Here is a 22,626-nt window from a genome sequence, read left to right on the forward strand (position 1 = left end):
CTGACAACGTACTTTTTCATACTAATCTCAGGTAGTTTTCAATGATTTCTCATCAATCTGGGGACACTTTTCACATCATTAGTGGCCCTGTTACAATTCAAGTGTTAATAATGCTGGACGGAATTAACAAGGTCTTTTCACATAAAACCAGCTTATAAGCAGAGCAACAGGAAAGTGCAACTTCCTCTATGTAAGCTCTTTGAATCACCCCTTTCTCTTTGTTGAGACGGAGGAAGTGGAACCCTTTCCATCCCAGGAGCTTGGGTCGTCACACCAAGCACAGCCAGGTAAACTGCAAAACTTTATTGTTCAGTCCAATGTTGGAAGAACTTCTCCCATTTCACCATTTTTAGTTTTCACACCAATTAAATAAAGGGTAGCACAGTGGCACAGTGGTGAGCACTGCTGCCTCACAGTGCCAGGGACCCGGGTTTAATTCCGGCATTGGGTGACTGCATGTGCAGAGTTTGCACGTCCTCCCCATGTGCATGGATTTCCTCCAGGTGCTCCGGTTTCCTCCAATTGTCCAAAGATGTGCTGGTTTAATGGATTGGCCATGCTAAATTGGCCCTTTCTCAAGAGCCCTGAGTTAGTGGGATAAATGTGTGGGTTTACAGGCATAGGGCAGGAATGGGGCTGGGTAAGATACTCTGTTGGGGAGTCGGTGCCAACATAATGGATTGAATGTCTGCCTTGTGCACTGTAGGAATTCTATGATTCCAAGAATTATTGTTAGGCTTGGCTGAATATCGCTGCCGGTTTGGATGGAATTAGGGGATTGTTGCTTCGTGGGTAGACCCATGTCTGCTGGTAACTGAGCTGAGAACATCTTTTCACATAAGACTCTGAGAACCATCAAATGTTGAATCTATTCTCAAAGGAATGGGCTGTGTATATTTCTAACCAGCCTCCAGGTGAAAAACAGTGCCACAACTCACTCTTAACCATTGCTTTCCCCCACTTAGTGTCTTCCTCTCTAGCTTGTAAAATGCACTGAAGCATTCCTCTAGGTGAGGATGCTATCTTGTTATTGGAAGAACAATAAGGGAACTAAAACTGGCCAGCAAGAATGGACTTAAATAATATTGGTTAATGATTCCAACAATTTTATGTCCTAGTATTCTTACAGAGAACCTCATTAAATGTAATTTATTTTCTTCTATTAGTAAGTCTCATCTCAGCTGTCTCCTTTTTGTTATATTCTCCTCTGCCAACATTGAGAGTAGGTCACCACAGCTCTGTATCATCCAACAGGAAACATGCTCTACTCCTTAATATGGAGGATCTACCACCTATGGATGCTCTTCACGTGCCCAGAATAAGAACCAGTGAACTATATGTCCCTGGGTGAAATCTGGATGCACGGTAATTAAAATAAACACAGATCATCTACACGGGTCTAGTGCTCTGTGGTGCAAGGTGACAGAATTCCAAATGTGTTGCTTCTCATGCTTGTATAAGACTTGCAGTCTCATGCTTCCCTTTCTGATTTAGGAACAAAGAATTATTGTCATTTCAAGTGTCTTTGCTCTCTACCTTGCTTTATGTTGAACACACAGACAACTGTGAAGCAACTATGAGTTACCTGCGTCTAGAAAAATACAAACCGAAGTTCAAAGTGGGTTGGTAACATTTTTTCATTTACTCAAGGGATGTGAGTATCGCTGGCTAGGCCAGCATTTGTTGCTCATCCCCAATAGACCTTGGTAAAGAACAAAGAAAATTACAGCACAGGAAAAGGCCCTTCAGCCCTCTAAGCCTGCACCGACCATGCTGCCCAACTGAACTAAAGCCCCCTACTCTTCTGGGGCACGTATCCCTCTATTTCTATCCTATTCATGTATTTGTCCAGGAGCCCCTTAAAACTCACTGTCGTATCTGCTTCCACTACCGCCCTGGCAACGAGTTCCAGGCGCCTACCACCCTCTGTGTAAAAAACTTGCCTTGTACATCTCCTTTAAACCTTGTCCCTTGCATCTTAAACTTATGCCCCCTAGTAAATGACTCTTCCACCCTGGGAAAAAGCTTCTGACTATCCACTCTGTCCATGCCCCTCATAATCTTGTAGACTTCTATCAGATCTTCCCTCAACCTCCATCGTTCCAGTGAAAACAAACCAAGTTTCTCAAATCTCTCCTCAGAGCCAATGACCGCCATGCCAGGCAACATCATGGTAAATCTTTTCTGAAATCTCTTTAAAGCCTCCACATTCTTTTGGCAGTGTGGTAACAAGAATCAAACACTACATTCTAACTGCGGCCTAACTAAGATTCTGTAAAGCTATATGACTTGCCAATTTTTAAACCAATACCATGGCTGATGAAGGCAAACATGCCATATGCCTTCTTGACTACCTTCTCCACCTGCATTGCCTTTCAGTGACCTGTGTACCTGTACACCCAGTTCCCTCTGCCTATCAATACACAATAAAGTGTTAGTGCACTGCCTTTTTGAAATCCTGCAGTGCAGATTAAGTGGATTGGCCATGGTAAATTGGTCATTAGTGTTGGTTATATGGATTAGCCATGGTAAATGTGAGGGGATACAGGGATAGGGTTGGAGAAAGGACCTGAGTATGATACTCTGTCAGAGAGTCAGTGCAATTTTGACGGTCTGAATGGCTTCCTTTTGCACTGTAGGAATTCTATGATTCTATAGTGCTGTGTAAGTACATGCACAGTGCTGTTAGGAAAAGATTTCCAGAATTTTGACCCTGCAACAGTGAAAGAACAGAGATATGTTGCCAACTCTGGACGATTTGTGGCTTGGTGGGGAACTTGCAGGTGATGGTGTTCCTAAGAGTCTGAAGCAGCCCATGTTTTTCTAGATTGCATGTTAGGTAGATGCTGTCAAGATACCTTGCTGAGTTACTGCAGTGCATCTTGTAAATCGTACACATGGTTGCCACTGTGCATTAGTTGTGGATAAAATGAATATTTAATATGGTAGATGGGATGCCAATCAAACAAGCTGCTTCGTCCTGGGTAGTTACGAGCTTCTTAATTGTTGTCGGAGTTGCACTCATCCAGGCAAGTGGACAGCATTCCATCACATTCCTGACTTGTGACTTGTTGATGGTTGACAATCTTGGGGAGTGAGGAGCGGTGCAACATGAAGACGTTGTTAAAAACTGTTACAAAGTGCTGTAAATGTCCAGAGGACAGGAAATTGGTGTGTCCCAGCTTCCATAGCAACCACTGAATATCATAATTGGACAGCTTTGTGATGCATCCCTGTCAACCATCAGCCCAAATCTACTGCTGGAGAAGCTCCCCATTATAACACAATGTGACTAGCTGAAAGAAAAGTTTGAGGAGTTATTCATTGATCTTGTAGCCATGACATTTCTGTGACTGATCGAGTTAAGGATGGTGGAGGATTCTTTGATGATAATGTTCCTTAACGTCATGCAAAGGTGGTTAGACTCACTAAATCATCAGTACCTGGCACTTGAGTGGGAAAAATGTTATTTGCCATTTCTCAGCCTAAGGTTTGAATCTTGATCAGGCCTTGCTGCATGGGGTGTGGACTAATTCAGTACCTAAGGAGTTGTAAATGGTACTGCAGCGTGCATGGGGTCCTTAATTATGCTGGCTGCTTTTCCAAGGCAGCAGGAAGTGTTGACAGAATCAATGGATGGGAGGCTGGATTGTGTGATGGGCTTCATTCCCGACACTTTGTAGTTTCTCGCAGTCTTGGACACACCATCCCAAGCAACATCAAGCTGTGATTTTCACCTTCTTCCATCGAGAAAAAGATACAAAAGTTTGAAAACACGTACCAGCTGACTCAAGATCAGCTTTTTCCCTGCTGCCATCAGACTTCTGAATGGACCTACCTTATATTAAGCTGATCTTTCTCTGTACCCTAGCTATGACTGTATACTATATATTCTGCACCCTATATTCTGCCCCCTCTCCTTTCCTTCTCCATGAATGGTATGTTTTGTCTGTATTGTGTGCAACAAACAATACTTCTCACTGTATACTAATACATGTGACAATAATAAATCAAATCAAAACAACATCAAATCAACACAATGCAATCATCAGCGAATATCTCCAAATTCTGACCTTATGATGGAAAGAAGGTCATTGAGGTAGCAGCTGAAGATGGTTAGGCCTAAGCCATTATCTAGAGGAATTCCTGTGGCGATGTCCTGGGACTGAGATGATTGGTCTGCAACCACCAAAACCACCTTCTTTGTGCCACATAGGACTCCAACCAGCAAAGTGTTTTCTCCCCGATTCCCACGGACCCCTTGATGCCACATTCAGTCAAACTCTTGATGTTAAGAGTCACTCTTATCTCACCAATTTGAATGCTTGAAACCATTTCTTAATCAATAAGTAAGGACTAAGGTGATGTCAATTGTTAATGAGGACTGCCCACCTTTTGATTTATTACTATCAATAAAGTGAAGCTAATTTCAGAATTTGTATTTTTCTCCAAGTTAAACAAAAGCAGGAATTTAAACTGATTGTTGTTGCTACTCCTTTCTTGTACAGGTTCAATATTTGACCCCTGATCTGTGTCTTTTGCAGGCCAAATTATACCCATTTCAGACTAACATTTTTTTTATTTGATTCCATTTATTATTAGTATACAATGAAAAGTATTGTTTCTTATGCACGATACAGACAAAGCACGCCGCTTATAGAGAAGGGAAGGAGAGAGTGCAGAATATAATGTTACAGTCATAGCTGGGGTGTAGAGAAAGATCAACTTAGTGCGAGGTAGGTCCATTCAAAAGTCTGACAGCAGCAGGGAAGAAGATGTTCTTGAGTCAGTTGGTACATGACCTCAGACTTTTGTATCTTTTTCCCAACGGAAAAAGGTGGAAGAGACAATGTCCGGAATGCGTGGGGTCCTTAATTATGCTGGCTGCTTTGCCGAGGCAGCAAAATGTGTTAAACAACATATGTTTAAAGTGAGACAAGAACAAGTGAATCCAAGTGATGCATTGGCTGTATTCCTGCCTGACTGCGGTATGAGAATGCTGCACATGCAACCCATTCTTCTCATCCAGCCCCATATTTTATCAGCAAAGAATAAACAAGGCAGTCAGCAAAACTGTCAACGTTAAAAATTGCTAAAAGTTATATATATATATATTTCTAAATTCCAGCTGGCCTGATGTCATACAGGTAACTTGTAAAATTTTATTTCACACCCCAGTGTAAGTACAGAGAGATGTCAGTGTGCGCTGTTACGTGTCCTCAGACTCCTTCTCTGAAGTCACATCCAAATGACACAACTCAATTGGTTTTGTTGCAAAACTGAAGTCATTTTACATCAACAAATGCTGGATATACACAACGGGTCAGGCAGCATCTTTGGAGAGAGAAACAGGGTTAACATGCAGACTGATGAGCTGGAAGCTTACCATCAAGACTCGCAGAATGGAATCTTCCATTGGCCTCGGGCAGGATTTTATGAGCCTTGCTTGAGCAAGGTCATAAAATAGTGGCCATAATCTTTTATTAGGACATCACCATTCAGGTCATAAACCTGAAACATTAATCCTGTTTTTCTCATCTTCAGATGTTGTCAGACCTCCTGAGGTTTTCCAGCAGTTACCATTTTGATTTCAGAATTCCAGTATCTTCAATCTCTTGTTTTTCCATCTTATATCAGTTTGACAGTTGGCAAGTGGCGGTGGGGTGGGTCTTGGTCAGAACACAGGAAAGAACTCCCTGATCTACTTCAGTTCATGCCGTGGAATCTTTAATGTCCATTTCAGCACTGAGATGCCAACACTCCTTCCAATCTGAACTTCATGCCATCTTAGACTGTGCATTCACAATGGTCCAGCAGCGAGATTGGATGTACAATCCAAGAAGTCCCGACACCCTGAGTTCTGTGGGAATTGTCTGGGAAGCTGAAGCTCCAATTTGCAATTCTTCTACTTCCCAAAGCCCTCTGCAAAACTCTGAGTTTGAGTCAAAGATTTTGGAAAGTTCCACAGTACTTACCTGAATAGTTACCCAGGCAACACTCTGTCTACACTTCCTGCTGCCTCGGAAAAGCAGCCAGCATAATCAAGGGCCCCATGCATCCCGGGCATTCTCCCTTCCACCTTTCTCTGTCAGGAAAAAGATATGAAGTCTGAGGTCACATACCAATCGACTCAAGAACAGCTTCTTCCCTGCTGCTGTCAGACCTTTGAATGGACCTGCCTTATATTAAGTTGATCTTTCTATACACCCTAGCTATAACTGTAATACTACATTCTGCACTCTTTCCTTTCCTGCCCTATGAACAGTATGCTTTATCCATATAGCACACAAGGCACAATATTTTTCACTGCACGCGAATGCGTGTGACAATAATAAATCAAATCAAGTCAAAAAAGGCCTAATCTAACTCCTGGGTTAATACAGAAATGAGCCCCAATAACTCCGACTGACAAGCTCAACTTCCTCTCGATGTCACCCTACTCAACCATACCCCCAGACCAAGTTAATCCCCAATCATCCGACTGCCCCCCAACCAGACCTGACTAGCTCCTGTCCTGACTACACCTCCTGACCTGACCCATCTATTCACTTTCCTCATCTTGCACCCTACACCACCTCCCATCCCAGCTGCCTGCCACCCTACCCACATATCATCTTACTTACCTGTCACCCTGACTCACCTACCACCTAGCTCACATGCCACCCTATCCACTTGCCACTCTACCCACAAATGATCTCACCTACATGCCATGCTACCCACCTACTCACTTGTCACCCATCGTCCTACCACCAATGCTGCATAATGCACACTAAACCAGGCCTAACATTACAGTTTTAACATATAGTGAATTCTCTACACAATTCTCTTAATTTGTCTGTAACATCTAAATAAAATATTGCCAATTACTTAAAACAAAGTCAGTCACTTGTTTAATTCATATTTCCACATTGTAGAAAGGAACGTGTAACTTAAGGTGAATCTTGCTCTGAAAATTTGGTCGTTTGTTTCTTTGAAGGGCTGGTTGTATTTAAGCAATTGCTAGAATTCAACCATCATCTGGATTCACATCTAGGTCAGACCAGGGTGAGGACAGCAGATTTCCTTCCCTAATGGGACATTAGTGAGCCTGTTGGGTTTTTGCCAAAATCCACAATTATTTCATACTCATCGTTAGATTTATAAGTCTATCTGCCGTGGTGGGATTTGAACCAAGTCCCCTGGGTCCAAGCCCAGCGGCAACACCACAATGCCACTGCCTCACCTTGCTGTGCGCTTCCAGCATTTTCCATTTTTATTTCAGAATTGCGGCACCCATGGTGTTTGGTTTTCTTATTACATCTCAGTTCTGATTCCCTGTAAAATGACAGCTTTTATATGACATTTCAGCTTTAGTTATGTCTCGATTTAGCTCCACTTAGCTCCCTTGCATTCTCAAAATGCAAACATCTTTTGGTAACTTGGTGCTTCAACATATTATGTGACAATATGAACAGACTGGAAATAGAGGGATACAAACGAATGATCTAGTTGGGTGCATGAGCAGCGCAGGCTTGGAGGGCCGAAGGGCCTGTTCCTTTGCTGTATTGTTCTTTGTTCTAATATCATGACAGGAACCGTTCATCGTCCTCTCTGCATATCACTGGGCTTGACATGTTGTCCATACTCTTTCTCATACACAGCCCACATTAATATACAATTATTGCAAATTACCCATCTGAGATGCTTGTTACTTATCTCATCATTTGAATGCTATAGAGTGTTAAAGTTTTAGATATACAATCAGGTATCCATTACCCCATTTACTGCCTTCTATTTGCCATGACTTCAGAATTTTTTTTTAAATTTCCAAATCCGGGTAAGCAGCCAAGACCCAGAGTAGAGGACGGGATTAATACAGTAATGAATAGGATAAATAGAAAAGCATACATAAAGGAAATTAGTTGATATTAAAAGCTTTGGTTTGAAAATCCCGGAGGAAGGAAAATCTAAGGTGAGTTAACGATTTTCAGCTTTTTGAATTACAGCTGAGACTTCCTTCTCCAATAAAGTTAATCCACTTGGATCCCACACAATGTGCAGCAAGCTAAAAAAAATTGGCATCAGCAATATTGGCTGCCATTGTCCTTCCACACATTCAATCAACAATGAATCCTTGCATCAGTATTGTTACTTTCATAGATCAAGCGAAAGCCCTGTTAAGGTGTCAGCCAGGACTCAGTTGATAACACACTTGCCTCTGAGCTAGAAGATATTCCAGCACTACATGAAGGGGTACTACATCTTCAGATACACTGTCTTTTGAATGAAATGTACCTTCATTCTTAGGTGGACATAAAAGATCACAGGGCACTATTTTAAAGAACAGTCGAAGATCTTCCCTGGAATCTTGACCAACATTTATCCCTTAAACAAACATCGCAAAGACAGATCACCGAGCTGGTTAGTGTTTGTGGAATTTTACTCTGCACAGTTTGGCATCCATTGACTCTGTCTACACTTCCCACTGTCCTGACAAAGCAGCCAGCATAATTAAGGACTCCACACACCCTGGTCATTCTCTCTTCCACCTTCTTCCATCAGGAAAAAGATACAAAAGACTGAGGTCATGGACCATCCGACTCAAGAACAGCTTCTTCCCTGCTGCCATCAGACTTTTGAATGGACTTATCTTGCAATAAGTTGATCTTTCTCTGTACCCTAGCTATAACACTACATTCTGCACTCTCTCAATTCCTTCTCTATGAATGGTATGCTTTGTATAGTGCGCAAGAAGCAATACTTTTCACTGTATACTAAGACATGTGACAATAATAAACCAACAGAACAAATCAATGTTTTGTTTCCGACATTACAACAGTGAATGTATTTCAATAGCGTTTCATTAACTGTAGATACAAAGTCCACTTTAGATCTAAAGGATCCCATACCACTTTGTCAAAGATTGATGAGCTTTATTGTCAACATAAGAACATAAGAACATAAGAAATAGGAGCAGGAGTAGGCCATCTAGCCCTTCGAGCCTGCCCCGCCATTCAATAAGATCATGGCTGATCTGTCGTGGCTCAGTTCCACATTCCCGCCCTCTCCCCATAGCCCTTAATCCCCTCTCTTATCAAAAACCCATCAACCCGCGTCTTAAAAATATTTAGTGAGGTAGCCTCCACCACTTCAACGGGCAGAGAATTCCAGAGATTCACTACCCTTTGAGTGAAGAAGTTCTTCCTCAACTCCATTCTAAACCGCCTCCCCTTTATCTTGAGGCTGTGCCCCCTAGTCCTACTGTCCTTTCTGAGCAGGAAGAGTCTCTCCACCTCTATCCTATCCATCCCATTCATCATCTTATACGTCTCAATGAGATCTCCCCTCATTCTTCTAAACTCTAACGAGTACAAGCCTAGTTTATTCAGCCTCTCCTCATAGCTCAACCCCCTCAACTCCGGCATCAGCCTAGTAAACCTCCTCTGCACTCCCTCCAAAGCCAAAATATCCTTGCGTAAATACGGCGCCCAAAACTGCACACAGTACTCCAGCTGTGGCCTCACCAATGCCCTATACAGCCGTAGCAAGACCTCCCTACTTTTATATTCAATCCCCCTCGCTATGAAGGCCAGCATCCCATTAGCCTTCCTGACCACCTGCTGCACCTGCAGGCTGGATTTTTGCGACTCATGCACAAGGACCCCAAGGTCCCTCTGCACCGTCACCTGCTGCAGTTTTTCGCCACGTAAGTAATAATCCTTCCTACCATTATTCTTACCAAAGTGGACCACCTCGCACTTGCCAACATTAAATTCCATTTGCCAGTTCCTGGCCCATTCGCCCAGCCTATCTAGATCCTTCTGTAGACTCTCCACACCCTCCGCGCAATTTGCTGTTCCACCAATCTTGGTGTCATCAGCAAATTTCAACACCATACACTCGGTTCCCTCCTCCAGATCATCTATATAAATGGTAAATAGCTGAGGCCCCAGCACCGACCCCTGGGGCACTCCACTAGTCACCAACCACAAATCAACTGTGGTTCAATTGTTAGTACTTGCTTTTATGAGTCACAAGTTATGAAATCTCATTGCAGGGACTTGAGTCCAAAAATCAGGGCTGATGCTCCAGTGTGGTACTGAGGGAGTGTTGTACTGTCAGGGGCCTGCCCCACCTCTCAGTTAGCTATAGAAGATCCCATAGCACTTTGTCAAAGAAGTACAAGAGAGTTAAAAACATACAATGCTGGAAAGACTCCACAAGTCTGACAGCATCTGCAGAAACTGACACCGGAAATCGGAATTTTACTGGCATGCCCACCCTATTTTCGTATGATCCCACCCCAGGCCAACGGAGAATGCCATTCTCCAACCCTCGCCCACCCCAGAATCAGGGTGCATGTGCCAGTAAAATTTCAGCCAGAGTTAACATTTTGAGTCTGGATGACTTTTGTCCAGCGCTCTGAGGTTTTTCCAGCATTTTCTGTTTTTATTTCCAATTTCCAACATCTGCTTTCATACAAGGGCGATGCACTGACCAATATTCCTCAATTAACATCACAAAACCAGATTCTCTGGGCATTATCATATTGCTGTTTGTGTGAGCTTGCTGTGTGCAAATTGGCTGCTACATTTCCTGCATCAGACGAGTAACTACATTTCAAAAGCTCTGACAGTCATCTACACTCGAAACATTGGCTCTATTCTCTCCTCCACAGATGCTGTCAGACCTGCTGAGATTTTCCAGCATTTTCTGTTTTTGCTTCAGAAGTATTTAATTGGTTGTGAAGCACTTAGTGAAATTCTGTGGTTCTAAAAGACAGATCATTTCTTCATCAAAAACAATCCAAAAAATCATCAGTCTGAAACCTTAGCTCTGTTCCTTTCTCCATGGATGCTGTCAGATCTGTTAAGTGTTTGCAAAAGTTTCTGCATCCATTTTTGCCCACATCAGGACCTAGTCATTATTCTCCACTTCAGAGACAGAAGTCGAAGTCGATCTTCTATAGGCAGAAAACGGGAGAGTCAATGTGTTATAGGTATTAAATAGAAAATAATGGATAGTCTGGAATGATTAGAATGCTGTAGTCTAGTCCAACTATTCAGACAGTCTGTTCATAGAACAATTGATCCCTCTGGGACTGACTACAAGCCTTTGTGCCGAATCGAGAGCTTCAATGTGTTGTACAGAGAACAATGGATGCCTGGGAATGACTCCAAGAGAATAATCCAGTCGAGCTTCAACTGTGAGTTGAGACCCCGAATTCAGGGGACAACTTGGAACGTTTCCGCTGGTGCCCAGTGCTACTTAAATCAATATCCAAACATTACATGAGAACTTCATTCTTTTGGTTCGTCCACAGACAGTAACTGTGTTGATGGGATTCTGGCTCTATGCCTTCCACACTGAAGCATGAAGAGGTTTACTCAACTATCACAACATCATTCACTGCACATCTGTCAAAATAACCTAGGGTGAAACATCCGACAATCAGCTGGCGTATTTAAAGGTTGTTAAATGTTCCTTCGTGGTGCGCCTTGTTTTTTTTTATGGATTACGGAAATCCTCAATCAAGATACCCCAGAAATCAGTCCACGTAATTTTGTTTTAAAGGATTCCCATCGAACGCGCACTAGGGCTAAACTCCCGATTTCTTGGGTTCTGCAGGGGGTCCCAGTCCTTGTATGTACACAAGAGTAATCGCTGATTGATGTTCCAATCGATTCATCGATTTTGAAAATATGAAAGTGATGTGAGATTGACGAGAAAATATTTGCGTTAACAGGGCACGGCTAATGGATTTCAATGGTGTGGAGTTCGAATCCGAGGAGGACAATGATGCAAATCAATCAGGAATGTTTTTAACTTTCCTCTTCTCAATTACACTGGACAGAAATTTCATATATATATATATGCATATATATATATGGTGAATGTGCTTAACGTGTCATGGTGTGAGAGGATAACTTATGCTGGGAGCCAGTCGTTGCTGAGAAAGGCGAATGAAATTTCTCAGTCGCCCGGTTTGCACTCACCCTGTGAGTTGTGAAGTTCTGCGCAAAAGGGTGGGTGATAAATGTCATGGAAATATTTCTTTTTCTGGTTAGGGGAGCGAATCACGGTTGGCTGGTCGGTGCCGAACTCGCTGAGGGATATCTCATCCCTTACAGATCCGTTCCGAGCTCAAAACGAACAAGGGGGAGAACTGTCCTGAACCCAGAATCTAAAATTAGTAAAAAAAAATTAACACAGGAAAAGGGACCAGAATATTTGCGACTTTTTTTGCTTCATTTTGTTTTCCCTCAAAAAGTTACACATATAAACTGACTTTTACTACTTAATTAGCTCTGATTTATTTGTTGAAGCCGCACTCTGCAATATGAGGTTTATTTTGAAGAGATACCACGATTGAGGCTAAAAATAAGGACCTGGTTAAAGCAGCCAAGTATTTTTTAAGAATTATTCGTCTTGCTAGTAATGGTAGAAGGCGATATTTTTGGGGTGTGATTATGTAGTAGTTCCCATCCTCCTCTCAGTCATATATTATATATAGCTTGTGAGTTTTAAGTATCAGAATGGTTTTAATAAAATTCCTTCCGCGTATAAAGTCAAGTATTGAGAGACTGATACGGTGGAAGTGAATATTATTGAATAGAATGAGGCAAGGACTATGGGTTAATCTTCATGGTTGAAATAACCCGCCTTGTAATCCAATCATGGTGATAACGCAGGGGTCTAGTTTGAGGTTGAAAGGGTGTTTGTATATAGAAACATGAGACAGGGATTATGGTGTGTCCGCTACCTCGGCGCTAACATCGACACCAGGAGAAACACGAAAAGGGACCCATTGCTGAATCTGACGTTCAAACAATTGCACAGTGCCTGTTACTAGTAGGGATCCCAGAGCATACAAGGGTCATGTCCTCTTTGAGTTGTTTTCAAAAGAGACTGCCCACTGGTCCACCGTCAACCTGCCACAGATACTAAATTGAACATTCAATTAACAATAAAATTCAAGACTAGAATCGGATGGGAATTTATGTACAAGTTAATATTGATGGAGCTTTTTTCAGAAAGTTACCGCCAGACTTTGAGAACTGCTTCAAGTTCTGTTTTCCGTCACATGCCTGCATCAGAGGGAGTCTCAGTTTGATGTTAACTGGGAGATGAACCGTCGCCCTTCGACCTCCGGGAGAAGGTTGAGCCAGTCTCACCTGCGCTGTGTTGTTTTCCGGCATGTTCTGGAAATGTCCAGCTTAGGGAAAGGGCTCCCCTCTGTCTGAGGAGTTCAGTGGGAAGTTCTCTCAAACGATTTTCAGGCGCTAACAATAGTGACTGAGGGAATTCAGACGCATGCACATCCCCCTCCTGCTGTGCTTGACTTCTCCAGCATTTAAAACAATCGGATGTGCGAGCAAACAGAACGCCTATTCTCGCCTTTAATGGGTCAGTCCAGTTAAAATAGCAAATTGGAGAGAATTCCGTTAACTGGATGTTGGGAGTGAGAGTTGGAACATAGGAGACATCCATTCGGCCCTTCTAGCCTGTTCTGTATCATTTAGTTAGATCCTGGCTGATCAGTTTAACCGTATCTCTTTCAGCCATGGAAAGTCTAATTCAACATTTGGGTCAAAGAGTGCCAGACTTGCGCAACCCCTTGTGTGAAAAAAGGTTTTTTTTTCCCCCTAATTTCATCCCTAAAGAGCCGAGATATAATTTTAAGGTGTGCCCCCGCTTCCCGATCGCCCATCAGGGGGAAGAGGTTCTCTGTATGGACTCAAACTCAGTAGAATTGTTTGAACAATGAAAGGGCTCGATTAGATCACTTCATCGATCTTCCACACTCAAACTGGAACACAATATAACTCAGTATCATTCTGGCCATTCAGTGCTGCATTCCCTGTAGGGCCAAGTATATCTTTACTGAGGTGGGTGGAAATAACGGGCTGATTTGGACAAACTGTTCCAACAATTTAGAAAGAAGGGAAGAAATCCGAGGGTTTGCTGGAATTGGTTTAATGCACCACATGGATCACTTTAAGTGTCCTTAATCCGAAGCCAGATCCCAACAGAGTGGGCGACTCAAGTGTCCCAATAAGCTGGTGAAAACCACTTTAAAATGTAATAACAAATAACTGTAACACTACATTCCGCACCCTCTCCTTTCCTTCTCTACGAACGGTGTACTTTGCCTGTATCCAAAAGAGAAAATGTTGGAAAATCTCAGTAGGTCTGACAGCATCTGTAAGGGGAGAAAAGAGCTGACGTTTCAAGTCCAGATGACCCTCTATCAAAGCTCAGATTCCAGCATCCACAATAATTTGCATCTATATTTACACTTTGTTAGTGTAGCGCGCAAGAATCAACATTTTTCATTGTATATTAATACATGTGACAATAATAAATCAAATCAAATCAAGTGGAGTCGTAATACAAAGCAATAAATGGGGATGTGTATAAAACAAAAAATAATCATCGGTTTTTCCTGATTCAGAAGCCCAGTGCAAAATCAGGCAGATTTTGGCCACTTTTATGTTTAGCCGGTATTAAATTTGGTGATATCTCCCTTCTGACCAACTAATCTGAGCGAATATTTAAACTTGAAACCCAGGACTGCAATTTCTCTGCAACTTTCTCTCTCGTGTGGTATATCCTTGTTAATTCCTTTATTCAGAGCAGGTTTTATTTGGAAACAGTGGCCGCCGTGAAGAATTCTCAATATCCAGTTCTTATTGTGGGCAATGAATGCAAACACAGCACACGGGCCTCGGAGAGATTACTCCAGCACTGCTTGTTCCAGTTTGCTGAAATCTTACACTAAACAGTATTGCGGTGCCTTGTGCAGGATTCGAAGCGACAAACTTTTAACTCTCTCGCTCTGATGTAAGCCTACTTGCGACACTAATAAATAAACTTAACTTCTCACGTGACGCCTTCAAAAACAGTACAAAGGGTGCAACTTGCGACTGACGGTCGAATATAATTCCACGGTGGATGTTTACTTCTATGAGATCACACAGCGCAGAAGAAGGCCATTCCGCCCATTGCCTCCGCGCCAGCCTCTGAAAGCGCCCCATCAGTTAAATGCACATCGCCACTCTTTCTTCTGCATTTTCCTCTCCATTCCAAGCATATAACCAACCCCTTGTTGAAATTTGCAGTTAGATTTGCTTCTTAACTTGCAGACACAGTGCATTCCAGGGGGAATTATTTCAGGGGGATTCTTAAATAGGCCCTTCCCCCCTCCCCTCCCCAACTCCTTGAGGCAGACAGACAGATACATCAGGCAGAATAGTGAACCTTTATTCAGTTGGGAGTCGATAAAACGAAACAATCAAATGAGTGGTCAGCCTGATAGTGACATGGTCATTTGCTCTGGATTGTAGTATCTACACACTGCGACCCAAAACCTCTACTGGGGCTGCAATCTGTTTGAAGACATCAGGTTCTTGAATTGACCTGAGGTGGGAGGGTGTGAGGTGGGGAAGGGGGAGGAATTCCTGCCGCAGATTCCGCATACTCCTTTCAATCAATTGGACAGAAGTAGTCGGAAGAGACAAAGTTCCCCCATCATCCTCTATCCTCCAGCACTGAAGCAAAAGGGGCGTCTTTCTCTCAGAGATTAAACTTTGCCATGAACTACACTTCCACCGCTACATCTCCCTTCCCAAGTTCTGCTTTGCCGCCCGGTAGAGAACATGTACGCCCTTGGCCCACCGGCAATCGTTTACATATACACTCCTCTTGAGAGAATTGGAACTGCTAGATTCATCGAAGTCTGTAACTCCACTCCAGCACCCCCCACCTTCCCCTGGCCGGCGCTACTGTCTTTTTTGTTTGCAAAACGCCTTCCATGAATAGATCAGAGGCGTCTGACTAACCGCACAGAATAGCACCGCGTCTTCACTTCGTTGGATGCTACGCCCCAGTCCTCGGGTAGAAAGCAAGACCTTCGCGGTTTTCATTCTCTCAATTTCTTTGCACATTCATTAAGCAACCCACCAGCCTGGAGTTGTTGAGTGTTTTGTTTTGGTTCCGGCCTGAATTCTCACCCATTGTCTCCAGCCATTCTCCCTCTGAGTAACCTCCCCTCCTTTGACCACCGCTTTGTCAGACTATCTCACTCACTTGTGCCTCATAGCCAGAGCCCTCTCAACCTGTTATTTACCGCAGAATGTTTTCACTTTTAAAAAAAACCTGTGCAAAACCAACTGAAAGAGTAGTACCAATAAGAAAAATAGTCTAAAATCAGATTAATGTTTTCTTTCTCGTCCCCTCTCTTTATATCTATTCTAGTTGGTCATCCCGTTATGTCTTTGAATAATTTGTGTGGGCGCCATATCATATGTTTGCAGAATGCAATAAGCCATGATTTCAAGGTGAAGATTGCAAGCACCAATATACCCAACTCAAAATATGCTCCTACACAGCGATTTTCCATAAACCTCAATGAATTATGAATGCGCTAAGTGAAATTTGTGATTTAAGGTCCCAATTATTCGCCAATGCGTTCGTCCAGGTAGAGCATTTGTCACTGAAACGCTGCAAATGTTCTTTGAGATGCAAAAGACACACGTGAATACTCGGGGTGGAGCAGGGCGCCTTGAATGTGGTTCGCACTTTGATGTGTACATGTGCGAAAACGCCGTGGAAAGTGGCTGACTTAACCTCGCCCCACGGCTTTCGAAATGTCCGTTTGAACTGCCGGGTCCACCTGGCGGGTTTAGCAATGCCAGTCGCCGGAGTTAGGAGTTGTGAGGGACACCGGCTTGAAGTGTCTTGAGAAGTTCTGAGCGCTCATTTTCGTCAGCTGCGCTTGTGGATAGCAAAGTGCAACATTTAGGGACATGTGTGATTCAGTATAAAGAGCTGTAAGGCGCTTTGAAGCGGCCAATGGTAGGTTAACACGACAGGCGCTACATAAAGGCAAGATTTTTTTTAAAAAAAGATTAAGACAACTGACCCGTGATATTTCCACAATCAATTTCCTTCGGTGAAACTAAGAGTTTAACAGGATTTGTTTTTTTTAAGCAACGAGGTGAAGAAACATATTTAATTGGTCTATGCATTATTCTTTAATTTGGAAAGTCCAGTGTTTCTGTGGCCTGTATATAACAGCATATTTTTATTTTAATCTGTTGGACATTCATTGGATTGCAAGTATCGATTGGCTGCATTTGTTCTGTTTCATTGCAATTTTGACCTTGTGCTTATGTTCAGGGCTTGTTCAGGAGGGGAGCGGGGGGTAGTGGAATTCGTGGCGGATCAATTGTGTGAAGCTGGAAAGACAGTGAGACAGGGCCCAACACTCCGCCAGGTTTAACTTATTGCTTAAGTGTCAGAGGTGGCGCATGCCAGATAAACAAGTTGATTGGCGGGCCTTAAACACTCCTCACCCCGGCCAGGCAGTTTATCAATCAGAAATAAATACAACGTTATAAAAGCATTGATCTGACCCCTACACGCTTTGAACGCTGGGGTCAAGTGAGTGTAGTTTGCATTGGGTTGTCATATCACAGAGTGGATGTGCAGCCTGGGACGCCCAACCACCGCCCCCCCCCCCTTCGCCACCACCACCACCACCCCCCTCCTGGTCGCACCAAGGTCTTCCCCGTCTCCCATCCGGATGCCAGGCTGGCGCCCTGACCCCCAAACCCGCTTTCATGTCTATTAATACAGCGGGACCCAGTGTTGTAATTGTGATGGGGACATTAGCAATGACAATTCACCTCGCATCACGAATTACTTTCGAAGGTCGGCGATTGGCGTGGAGAGTTATGGAAAGTTAAGCAAGCATTTCCACGATTTCTTTCAGGACCTCTCCTAGTTCTTTCAAGCGAAATAAAGTACTACAGTAATCTTTTTTTTTAGTTTACAGCGATAGTCACTGTTGAAATGTAGAGAGCCGCCTTTCGCACAGCAAGATCCCACACACTCAGCGAATCGTTTAAGAGGTGAAATGTAAAATCTCGAGGCAGGGCATTTCCTATGCAGTGTCCCTGGGTCCTTTAAGTGAGAGCGGGGGAGGCTCGGTTTAATTCTGCGGGCTGAAATAGCAGCGCAGATGACAGTCCTGTACCGGAGCACTCATCGTGTGGCCTTATAGAGACCGAAGGCGGACTTGAACAGACAACGATCTGCTTTGGAGGCAAAGAGTGCCACCCACTGAGTCCCGGCGAGCACTGGGCTGAAGGGGGTTCCCCTTGGAAGTGGCGTCCGATGACTAGAATCTCCGAGGGTAAATTGCTTTGTGATCTCCACAAATGCTGTGTTCATTAAAACATGGCCAAGGGCCGGAAAATGGGTTTCGAATGAATTGGTGCCTGACGGCTGGCGCAGACAGGACGGGCCGAAGGGCCTCTTGCTGTGCTGTAATACTCTATCACTCTGAGACCTGCCTCCCATTCGGGCTTAGAACACACGTCTAAAGCAGCATTCACTCTCGTGTCCACTTGTTCTGAGCGAAACCGCGACAAGCATCTCACACTTTACAGAAAACGTGACACTGAAAAGCGTGCAAACACCACCCCCCCCCCCCCAAAAGGATCTTCCCCGCTTCAGTTAAAGGTCTGTTTCTGAAATCTCCAGAAGCCAATTGTAAAGTTTATTCAAGAAACACCCAGCTGCACCATGAACTCTGAAAACATGAAAACTCCGCGTGGGGGGGGGGGTTCATTTTTTTAAAAAAATAAAAAAACACGTGAAATGCATCGAACAAGCAAGATGACATCTTGTGAAATCTAAATGCTGACAATATTCACCCACCAGCCCAGAACCACCCACACCCCGCCTCTCCCTTCCCCCCCACCAGATCAATCTTCCAGGAATCCCTCTGCCAAAATTAGTGTGAGTTTCCTCCTCCCTCTCACCTCTTGGAAGACTTAGTACAAGGTGGGGGTGGGAGGAGTGGGGAGGGGGGTGGGCTGCACTGAGGAACACCAGTGTCAGAGCTCGAGTCTACTTGAGCAAGATACACTTGACAATAAAACAAGCGGATCCGTCCCTTTCAGACGGTCAACCTTCCAACTTAACAAAAAAAAGCCCTGCCAGCTATCTGCCAGGGCCTTCTTCCCATCGGCAAAGACTTCCATCAAGGGTTTACACAGCGAGACAGATGCACCAAAACTTCTGTGTGGCCAATCTTTGTTGGGTTTTTTTTTGGTGTGAATCTGACCTATTATTCGAATGAACCCTTTGGGCAGTTTTAGATTTAGATTTTTTTTAAAAAAGTATTCATTTAATAATTTTAATGTTGTGAAGCGGTATCTAGCATGCTAACTGGCTGTTAAATTGCTAAACTTTCTTCCGGGGCTTTATATCCTAGAGTATTGCCAGCCCAAACCGTAAAACAATTAAAATTAAGACCCTAAAAGGCCACAATTACCGCTTTTCTCCGCTAGGGCTCGCTGTGTTGGTTCCAAACCCCAATTTCACTGGGGAATATTTCTGTTGCTATTTTTACCATCAGCGTTTTGTCAAATTATTTTGTTCTTTAGCAGAACCGGTCCATTGCAATATACTTAAAGCTGTTTACCCTCGCCTTGTCTTTTACCTTGACTGCAATCCTCAACTCTACATGTATCATTTTTAAAAGAAAAACATACACATTTTCCCAAGTTTGATTTCTCTTTCCATGGGCAGAGAACGTGTTGCTGAATCCTTGAAGGAAGGTTCTCCCTCCTTTTTCTATCTCAGAGCATTTAGTTATCCAATATTATAAATACGCTCGCTCAGGCACCCACCTCCCCCACCCCCCTCCACTCCACCCCACATACATATATACGCATACACACACACACACACACACACAAACCCATACCACTCTCCTCCCCTCCCCCTCTCCTTCACTTGCCCTTTAGAGGAGAGTGCAAGAGTTTGCTCAAGGAAGACCCGGTCACCGTGGCTAAAGTTCAAAGGCCGGGAGCAAGCCACCAGTAAACAAGATACGCTTACAGGGGAGGGAGGTTGGCCTGTCTAAAATTAATAAACGCTATTTCAACCCGCACCTACACCCGCTGCACGTCAAATGGAAAAAGCAGCTGCACCCTCGCTAAATTGTGTGGGTGAGTCCAGACCCTGGACTGTCAGAACCATTTCTGATCATGTATTGGGAATATCACATTGAGAATGGTATATTTGACACAGTGCTGTTCATATATTATGTGTGTGTGTGGTCACACAAATGCAGACACACCCATACATTTCTCTCTGGACTTCTGCTCCACACTATTGCTCGGGGCACCTCGTCAAGCCCCTCAAAGTACAAAAACTTTCTCCCTCCCTCTCTCTCTCCCCCTGCCAGCTGACAGTCAGCTGATCCCGTCCCCTGATTGACAGTTTAAAAAGTTTGCCCGCTTCCACTCTTATGCTAAGCAGACAAGGCGATGAGCCAGCCCATTGGCTGTCCTTCTCAGTCAATTTCCCTTTTGAAATCTGACGTCGAGTTCGGTATAAAAGGAGCGATGCTTTTAAACAGAGTGCCGGCGAGCCCCGACTTCCAGCTTAAAATCTCAACTGGCGTTCGGGGGAGTGTGTGTGTGTATGTGTGTATTTGTGTGTTGGGGGGCAGGGTTTGTCTGTTCCTTCACACCCCTTACCCTTAAAGCAGCAAACCATCGCAATCCCTTGTCTTTATTCTCTGAGTGTGTGTGTGTGTATGTGTATGTCTCTCTCTCTCTCTGTGTCTTTGAGCTAGCTAATCTCTTATCCACCACCCCCCACCACCACCCCCCCCCCACCCCTCTTCTTTTCTCCTCCTCTTACCCTCCATTATAAAGTGTGGGAGAACAGGAACAGCCACCAACAAAAAAAAACCCAACAGACAGCCACGATGGAGCAGAATGAGTGAGAGGGAGGGAGAGAAAGAGAGAGACAGACAGACAGAAGCAACATTCAGAGGCGCTGCGCAGATTGCATGAAGCTTAAGACTTAAAGAGAGAGAGAGAAAAAAGACCGTTCCCCACCGATGTTGAACAGCCTGCAGCCGGGACAATCATAATCCTTTACCCTCCGCCACCACCAACACCCCCTCCAAAAAAAAACTGAAGTGTGGCAAGATTTGCTAATCCTAATAAAAATCCAACCAACCACCAGCTAGCGAGAGGGGGAAAAAACAAAAGAAATCAAGCTGGCTCTCTCTCCGTCAGCCCAGAACAGTTTGATAGCGGCGATCGCAGGCGTTTGCCCCGGAGTCTGGAGGACTGGACTTCTTAACACAAATTTCAGCAAAAGGATGGCATCTGAGTTGGCAATCAACAACGCGGACCTACCCAACAGTCCCCTTGCGATGGAATATGTTAATGACTTCGATCTGATGAAATTCGAAGTCAAAAAGGAACCGGTCGACTCGGAAGGTAATCCGGGCAGTCATTGCAACCGAATCGGGGGCTCACTGACTTCTACTCCAATGAGCACCCCGTGCAGTTCCGTGCCCCCGTCGCCCAGTTTCAGCGCTCCGAGCCCGGGAGAGCAGAAGGCGGCGCACCTGGAAGACTTTTACTGGATGACCAACTACCAGCAGCTGAACCCTGACGCTCTGAGCTTCACGCCAGAGGATGCGGTGGAGGCCCTCATCAACAGCGCCCATCAGCAGATGCAAGCGGGCTTCGAGGGCTACAGGAGTCAGCAGCAGTATGCACCGGCGGCTGGAGCGGGCTTGGCCGCCGACGAGATGCCTCCAGCCGGCACCGTGGTGACCCACCACCAGCAGCAACAGCCGCACCATCACCAGCCACAGCCGCACCATCACCATCATCACCACCAGGGGCACCAGCACCCAGGGGGAGGAGTGGGCACCCCCGGCGGCACCACCGGCGGCGGCACCCCCGCCGCCACCACCGGCGGCATGCACCCGCACCCGCACCTGCGGAACGACGAGCGCTTCTCGGACGACCAGCTGGTCACCATGTCGGTGCGGGAGCTGAACCGGCAACTGCGGGGAGTCAGCAAGGAGGAGGTGATCCGGCTCAAGCAGAAACGCCGGACCCTGAAGAACCGGGGCTACGCTCAGTCCTGCCGCTTCAAGCGGGTGCAGCAGCGGCACATGTTGGAGAGCGAGAAGACGCAACTCCAGCAGCAGGTCGAACACTTAAAACAGGAGATAAGCAGACTTGTCCGGGAGAGGGACGCCTACAAGGAGAAATACGAGAAACTGGTGACCAGCGGCTTCAGAGAAACCGGATCGTCCAGTGACAACCCTTCCTCCCCGGAGTTCTTCATGTGAGTTTGTGGATTTGCTGTGCCCTCCTCACCCTCAACTCACCTCCCCCCTCCAAAAAAAACTTTAATCCAAAGTTTTTTTATAAAACAAAGCTGCCGTCTCTCTCCCCTTCACCCTGCCATCTCATGCATTATATGCTTGCTGTATAATTTTTTTTTGTTTTTTTTTAAATGAAAGGACCATATTATTAATAAACATGCATGCTGGACATGTATGGATTTAATTAGCTTGTTGACAATGGATTTTTTTAAATGAATTATTGTGGCATGGCAAAAAAAAAATGATATTCGTGACTCTCTCCCATTTTTTGCTCGTTTGTTTTGACTTTTGGAAGCAAAAAAAAATACGAAACGAAACTTTTAATCCTTTCATCAGCCACCTTCCCTGAAAAGAAAGTTTGCTCTTGCAAGGGAGGGGTTGGGGGAACTTGTTTTAACTTTAGTTCGGGGCCTTGGCAAACATCAAAC

The 22,626-nt window shown here is 44.5% G+C and overlaps 1 protein-coding gene and 1 long non-coding RNA gene across 6 annotated transcripts in view; one reads left to right on the forward strand and one right to left on the reverse strand.

The window, feature by feature from the left end:
• Positions 1-13,316, reverse strand: part of LOC145342500 (uncharacterized) — a 38,249-nt gene extending 24,933 nt beyond the window's left edge. The window contains exons 1-5 of one of the 3 annotated variants that reach the window (XR_013886548.1): positions 13,022-13,316; positions 11,976-12,163; positions 10,809-10,942; positions 7,223-7,314; positions 5,976-6,085 (exon numbers count right to left, since the gene is read on the reverse strand). This is a non-coding gene — a long non-coding RNA (uncharacterized LOC145342500). Of the gene's footprint in view, positions 1-5,310; positions 6,086-7,222; positions 7,315-10,808; positions 10,943-11,975; positions 12,164-13,021 lie in introns of those variants that run through there. The other 2 variants (XR_013886546.1, XR_013886547.1) reach the window with 2 other exon arrangements.
• Positions 13,317-20,681: 7,365 nt separating this feature from the next.
• The window catches only part of mafa (MAF bZIP transcription factor a), a 387,413-nt gene continuing 385,468 nt past the window's right edge, over positions 20,682-22,626 (forward strand). For all 3 annotated transcript variants that reach the window (XM_080186703.1, XM_080186704.1, XM_080186705.1), the window contains exon 1: positions 20,682-22,158. In XM_080186703.1, coding sequence (XP_080042829.1) covers positions 21,173-22,158 — 986 coding nt within the window. In that variant the 5' untranslated portion in view covers positions 20,682-21,172. The remainder of the gene's footprint in view (positions 22,159-22,626) is intronic.

The sequence above is a fragment of the Carcharhinus amblyrhynchos genome, chromosome 4 (assembly GCF_965287045.1).
Source record: "Carcharhinus amblyrhynchos chromosome 4, sCarAmb.v2.hapA, whole genome shotgun sequence".
NCBI classification, from domain to species: Eukaryota; Metazoa; Chordata; class Chondrichthyes; order Carcharhiniformes; family Carcharhinidae; genus Carcharhinus; species Carcharhinus amblyrhynchos.